The sequence below is a fragment of the Vigna unguiculata genome, chromosome 1 (genome assembly GCF_004118075.2).
Source record: "Vigna unguiculata cultivar IT97K-499-35 chromosome 1, ASM411807v1, whole genome shotgun sequence".
NCBI classification, from domain to species: Eukaryota; Viridiplantae; Streptophyta; class Magnoliopsida; order Fabales; family Fabaceae; genus Vigna; species Vigna unguiculata.
Window position 1 is genome coordinate 8,602,633 of NC_040279.1, and position 6,965 is coordinate 8,609,597.

The 6,965-nt window shown below is 34.7% G+C and overlaps 1 protein-coding gene across 1 annotated transcript; it reads right to left on the reverse strand.

The window, feature by feature from the left end:
• Positions 1–5,666: 5,666 nt before the first annotated feature.
• LOC114187834 lies at positions 5,667–6,367 on the reverse strand. The gene is made up of 2 exons (XM_028076214.1): positions 6,337–6,367; positions 5,667–6,265 (listed from the first exon to the last, which is right to left on the reverse strand). The coding sequence occupies exons 1-2, from the start codon at positions 6,365–6,367 to the stop codon at positions 5,667–5,669; spliced, it is 630 nt and encodes a 209-aa protein (XP_027932015.1).
• Between the last annotated feature and the right edge of the window lie 598 nt (positions 6,368–6,965).

The window sequence follows — 6,965 nt, forward strand, 5'->3', positions numbered from 1 at the left end:
TGGGCTCTACACATTATGTCTGTTGTTAGTGTTGTGGCCCATGTATTACATTTTTAACACTGTATTTTGGGATACTTTAGACCTTCTACCCTTTTCTGTGTTGGCATCATGGTGTGCCTAAATTATTGTCCTATAAGTACCTTGGATATCTGTAGGAGTGATGTTATACTCCTTTGATCTTGCTTCTTATATTATACTGTGTGACATTTCCTTTAATTAGATTTATTAATTAAATAGGGTGTTACATTTATGGTATCAGAGCGGTCATTCCTTAGAGTCTGTGGACTTGGGTGTCCGCTTAGCTTTTGTGGTGTCTTTCTAGTGTCTTTGGCTAAGATTCATGTCTTATCAAGCCTAACCAATGGTTTTCCTGTGTGCCAGAGAATTATGGCATCTCCTCGTAGGACTCCTCAATCTTCTCAAGGTGATATACCCGATATCGCCAGGGCAATAGAAGCAATGATGGCTGCTATAACCCAACAGAGTACGATTATGATGCAGCAACATGAAGTATCTATGCAGCGACAAGCAGTGTCGCTTGAGCAATAACAATTGGTGATGCAGCAAATGGAGGCTGCTAGGGTAGCTGCCGAGGATGTCTACAGGCAGTATATGGAAGCCCTTCGCCAGCTGAAAGAGAACAAGACAATTGCACCTGTTTTTGGTCCTAAGCCACGATTTGCAATCAGGGAGTGAAGTCTAGAGGACTTCCTAAAGTGTCAATTTTGTCCCAACTTTTGAAAAAGTGTTTCAATTAAGTCCTTTTCAGAAAAAAATTATTAACACCGTTAACCGCGTGCCACGTGTCAACCTCTAGATTTTTGAATTTTTTTAATTTTTTTAATTTTTTGAATTTTTGAATTTTTTTTTTGAATTCTTTTTTGAATGTTTTTTTTTTGAATTTTTTTTTTAAATTTGTCATTGTCTTGATTTCAACTTAGTCTCCACGTGTGTCTATTTGTTTCAATTTAGTACCCATATATGTTTATTTGTTTCAATTTAGTCACTACTCTATTTGTTTCAATTTTGTCCAAATATTTTTTTACAAAATAGAGAAATATTGTCTCTCCCTTAAGACCAAATTTATTATTTATATAATTGTTATATTTATATTTGTTACTAAAAATGATTTATAAATTAAGTATTGAAATTTATATTAAAGTTTAGTGATAAAAGTCATGAATAACAAATTTACCAAACAAATATCAATATAACAAAACATAAATTTGTTATTCATGACTTATACCACTAAACTTTAATATAAATTTCAATACTTAATTTTATAAGACATTTTTAGTAACAAATATTAATATAACATTTATATAAATAATAAATTTTGTCTTAAAAGAGAGAGAATATTTTTCTATTTTGAAAAAAAACATATTTGAACAAAATTGAAACAAATAGAGCGCAGAGTAAATTGAAACAAATAAACATATATGAGTACTAAATTGAAACGAATAGGCATATGCGAGGATTAAGTTAAAATCAAGAAATGACACTTTGCATGTACCCTGCCACGTGGCGGTACCTTACCACGTGGCACTGACAATGTCACGTGTCACACTAAGGATTTCACACTTGGCAATTTTTTAAAAAAAAAATTCAAAAAATAAAAATTAAAAATTAAAAAAAATTAAAAAAATTAAAAAATTAAAAAAATTAAAAAAATTAAAAACATTAAAAACATTAAAAAAAATTAAAAAAAATTAAAAAAAATTAAAAAAAATTAAAAAAATTAAAAAAAATTAAAAAAATTAAAAAATAGAGGCTGACATATGGCACGTGTGAAACCCCTTTTATTTCCCTTTTCTTCTCTCCACTGCCCATACATAGAAACTATGCTCTCTTAAATACTAACACTCTGCATCAACCTTCAGAATTTTCCAATCCTCTCCAACCAGAAAACTGCAAATTCTCATTTTGATCCACCCTCTCTTCTTGTTGCATTTCTCACTCAAGCTGTTCTTCCCTCCCATTCTTGTAAGTTCACTTCAAGTCTTTCTCTTTTCTCTACAAATTTGAACGATGGAGCATCTCCTTCTTTAAAGTCCTAACTGAAGTCGTATTCTCACTCTAAATTCATACATTCTAACTTCCTAGGATGTGCGATTGAGGGGTTCCTTTGTTGAAAACGTTTTGCTTCTTGGGGATTTCATAAGGTAAGGGAAGCTAGCCAATTTTCTCTAATTTTTGCATAGAAGTCTTTCTAATGGTTTGAAAGTTCATGACTTAGTGTTGTATGAATGTTTGATCGGTATGATTGAATGTATGAGTGGATTGTGCAAAAATCTTGTGTTTTTGCATGTTGAAACAGATTGGGAACCTGGTATTTTCGCTTGGGCGAGTAGTTCTCGCCTGAGCGAAAACACCAGGAATTCACCCCTGGAACTGCGCGAGGTCTCGTCTAGGCGAGCTGGGTTCGCCTAAGCGAGAGAGACTCTCTCGTTTAAGCGAAACAGCTTAGCCTGAGCGAGAATTCGCCCAGTTTTAAATTTGTCCACTGTTTGAGTCTCGCTCAGGCGAGAGTGACCCGCCTAAGCGAGGGTGACCCTCTCGCCCAAGCGAGACCTTCTAGCTTGAGCGAGTTCCCCTGCAGAATTGTGATTTTTCCTCTGTTTTAAATTATTGGGAGCTAACATGAATAATATAGTGTGATGTTTGTTGTACTATGCTTGAATTCCTGTGACTAGTAGAACATGTAGTGGGACTGTATGAAATCAGAATGTGTGGTAGCACTAGAATTCAAGGGAAATTCTAGAGAATAAGTTATTGTATGTAAGTACATGCGGACTCCTAAATTGGTTGGTATCCTGAAACTCCAATAATCATTCACGCTCAATTAGAGCATAATGGATTATGTCGTGAGGAGTAGCAGGAGGTCCTAGTCTCTAGACTTGATCAAGTTTTAGACGCGAAAGGGACTTACCTTGTGAATGGTCGTGATAACCCCTTGTGTCCATACTCTGTAGAGTTTGGGAACCGTCATAGGTGCAAGCCACCAAGAGCTCTAATGTTCCTTACATAGTCCGAATTTTTAGTCTAGAGTCGTGTGTATTATACTGTATTATGAGAACCTAATTGATTATGATGGAGGTGGAAAGTTCTGATTTATGCTTATTATTAAATTGCATGATTTCTCTTAATTAAGTTAGCTTACCCTTTCTTGTCTATGTTTGTTTCCTCTGTGTTTTTCTCTCTTTTTTATGATCACCTTTTTGGTGTGACCAGACACAAGTGCAGGCGAAGATACTCCTATCCTTGATAGGAGTTGATCTGTGGTCGTGGATATCTAGTAATAGTTGCTACCTTATGTTCCGTTGAACTTTGGTGTTTTGTTAACCCCTTTTTACTAGTATCAGCTGTAATATAACTAGTTCGGGTATAGTTAATTTTGGATGATTGTATTGGTATTATACTCATAGATCAGTCTCCTCTCTTACTATCTGCTTTGGGTTATCATGATATGATATTTTATTTAGTAGTACAAAAGCTATTAAATAGGATGTTACAGCACGCCATTAACGGCATTAATAATTTTTTTCTAAAAAGGACTTAATTAAAACATTTTTTCAAAATTTGGGATGAAATTGAAACTTTTTTAAAAGTGGGTACCAAACTAAAACTTCTGAACGAGAGTGGGTACTATTCGACTAATTAAGCCTTTGTCTTACTTCAAATGTCTTTATATTTTTCAATAGGCTATAGGTAAATTTGACTATTGTGTTTAATTGAAGAAAAAAATATTTTATATTCAGGATACGTTAACTTTTAAATATGTTTGAAGAAGGATACTTACCTTTTATAAGGAAGGATAAATGGCATTTAACATGCTCTTTTGAGGTGCTTTTATAACTATGTATACATAATTATATATTTACTAATTTAATTGATTTCTTCTACGGTACTAAATAAATAGTTGAACAACGATGGTCCAATTTGGAAGCTAGAAAACAATGTACTTTGGCCATTTATTTTGGAAAGCAAAGCTTAACATTTGGCCAAATTGAAAAAAACTATGCTATTAATTTAATTGAATCCCATTATATTTTGATATCTTCTTTAGCCCAAGAGAATAACATGTGAAGTTCGTGCAACTTATTGGACTCATGTTGATCTTGACCCTCTTGTATTTTTCTCATCATATTTCTAGTAATTGGGCCTTTTAATGAGCTTGGTCCTTGATTTGGAGTTGAGCCTTAATTTGGAATTGGGCCTTGGAATGGACTTGGGCCGATTTCATCGTCTCCTCCCCTTTGGAAAGGATTTGGCCTCAAATCTTGATGTTCATCATCATCATCATCATCCACAATACCTATAAAAGGAATCAAATCAGTGACATTGAAAGTGGAATGAACATCATACTTGGAAGGAAGATCTAATTTATAAGTATTATCATTAATCTTCTTGTGTATTTGAAAAGGACCATCACCTCAGGGATTAAGTTTGGATTTTTGCAAATATGGAAACCTTTCTTTTTCTTTTCTCAAATGTAACCAAACTATATCTCCTTCATTGAAAATCCTAGCTTTCTTGCCTTTTTTGTTGTATTTGGCATACTTGTCATTTTGAGTTTGAATTTGGTTTCTCACCTTTTCATGTAAATTTTTAACGAACTTGGATTTAGATACCTCTTCTTTATGAACAAAATCAAAAGAAGATGGAAAAGGTATTAAATCCAAAGGTGTGATAGGATTGAAACTATAAACAACCTCAAAAGGAGAAAGCTTGTTGGTGCGATGAACCACACGATTATAGGCAAACTCAATGTCAAGAAGATACTCATCCCAAGATTTATGATTACCTTTCAAGACTACCCTTAACAAAGTGGATAGAGATCTATTTAAGTTTGCCCATCAGTTTGTGGGTGACAAGTAGTAGAAAAGAAAAGTTTAGTTCCTAGTCGAGACCATAAGGTTCTCTAAAAATGACTAAGGAACTTCGTATCTCTATTAGACACAATTGTCTTGGGAAGACCATGAAGACAAACCAACTCTTTGAAGAATAACTTCGCAATATTACTAGCATCATCTACTTTGCAGCATGGTATAAAATGAGCCATTTTTTAAAAACGATCCACAACAATAAAGATAGAATCAACACCCCTAGAAGTTCTTGGAAGTCCTAGGACAAAGTTCATAATATCCTCCCAAGGGGTGGAAGCAATAGGCAAAGGAGTATAAAGGACAGAAGACATTGTATTAGATTTGGCATGTAAATATGTAAGACAACTAGAGCAATGTCTTTAAACCTCTTTCCTCACATAAGGCCAAAAGAATTTTTCTTTAAGCATGATCAAAATTTTTGCTACCCCATAATGTCTCATAAGTCCCCCTTCATGCATTTCTTGAATAAGAAGTTTTCTATGTGAACCACGAGGAATACAAATTCTTCCTTCTTTAAACAAATACCCATTTTGGAGAAAATATTTGCTCCATGTAATTCATCCAACATATTATCAAGTCTTAGGATGGGATGTTTATATTTGATGGTGATGTTGTTGATGGCTCTACAATCACAACATATACGCCATTTGCCATCTTTTTTGGGAACCAACAACACCATAACATCACAAGGGCTTAAACTCTTTTGCACTAAACCTTTATCCAATAGGTCTTGCACTTGAGACTCTATCTCCTTTTTTTCTATGGGATTTGTCCTATAGGCTAGTCTATTGGTAGACTAGCCCTAGGTACAAAATCAATTTGATGTTCAATGCCCCTAATAGGAGAGAGCCCATGGGGTCCATCTTTAGGAAATACATCATCAAATAATTGTAAATGAGTAACAATGCAAGGAGGTAGATCCTTAAATGAAGAGTCACTTGAACTACTGGTGAGTGTCTCTTGACACAAAACGAGATATGAAGGTTGTTCTTCATGAAGCATATGGAATAAAGACTTTTGAGTTAAGAGTACTTCACGAGGAATGACCATGGGACATGAAACATGGGTATCCCCTACCTCACTCTTGGCTATCAAAGTGGAACTTTTGGTTTTGTCTTCATCTCTCCTAGCTCTCAATTGAGCTTGGTCCTTGGCCACTTGAGTATGAGAAAGAGGATGAAGCACAAATTTCTTGATATTATGAAGGAAAGTGACCTCATGTGTATGACCATTGTGCCTAGTTTTGCGGTCAAATTTCCATGGTCGTTCCAAGAGAATATGACAAGCTTCCATTAGAATGACATCACATAAAACTCTATCTTTGTACTTACCAATGAAAAACTTTATGTCTACTTGATCCTTGACTTTAAGATCCCCATCTTCATTAAGCCAATGAAATTTATAAGGTTTGGGATGAGGTATTAAAGTTAAGTTCAACCTCTCTGCTAACCTTGTGCTACAACAATTGCAACACGACCCATTGTCAATGATAAAAGAACAAGTATTTTTCAAAACATCACATCTTGTATGAAAGATATTTTCTCTTTAATCATTAAGAAGAACACTAGGTTGATTATTGAGAAGTATCCTAATAATGACAAGGTGTCCTTCATTAGGATAAACATCTTCTTTGGAAGAGCCTTATGAATGAGAACTTTCAGAGTCACTAGAAGAAGACTCATCTTGACTACTACTGAGGTCATGGCCCTTTAACACAATAGTTCTTTTTGTGGGACATTGGGCTGCCATATGACCTTGGCCTAGACACTTGAAGCATTTAATCTCACTGCCTCTGTTGTTTGAGGTCTCGCCTTTGGAAAGTTCATTTACCTTTGCTTGATTCTTGTGAGTGCCATCTTTGCTTTGGAAGAATCCCTTTTGAAATGCTTTTGAAATCATTTTTGGGATCAGATAGAGGAATCGTTATGAGAAGGTTTTCTTAAAAGTTCTTGCTCAACCTTGATGCACATTTTAACTAAGTCATCCAACCTACTGTAAGGGAGCAATTCAACTTTATCTCTTATAGCATAGTTCAGAACACTCAAGAATCTAGCCAAGGAAATTTCCTCAACTTCCTTA

What these genes read in the sequence shown, in the direction of transcription:
- LOC114187834 (XM_028076214.1), bottom strand. Translation starts at nt 6,367, where the DNA reads ATGGGTCGTGTTGCAATTGTTGTAGCACAAG. An exon ending in TGCAATTGTTGTAGCACAAG is followed by an intron (nt 6,266 to 6,336) that starts GTTAGCAGAGAG and finishes GGCTTAATGAAG; the next exon opens with ATGGGGATCTTAAAGTCAAG.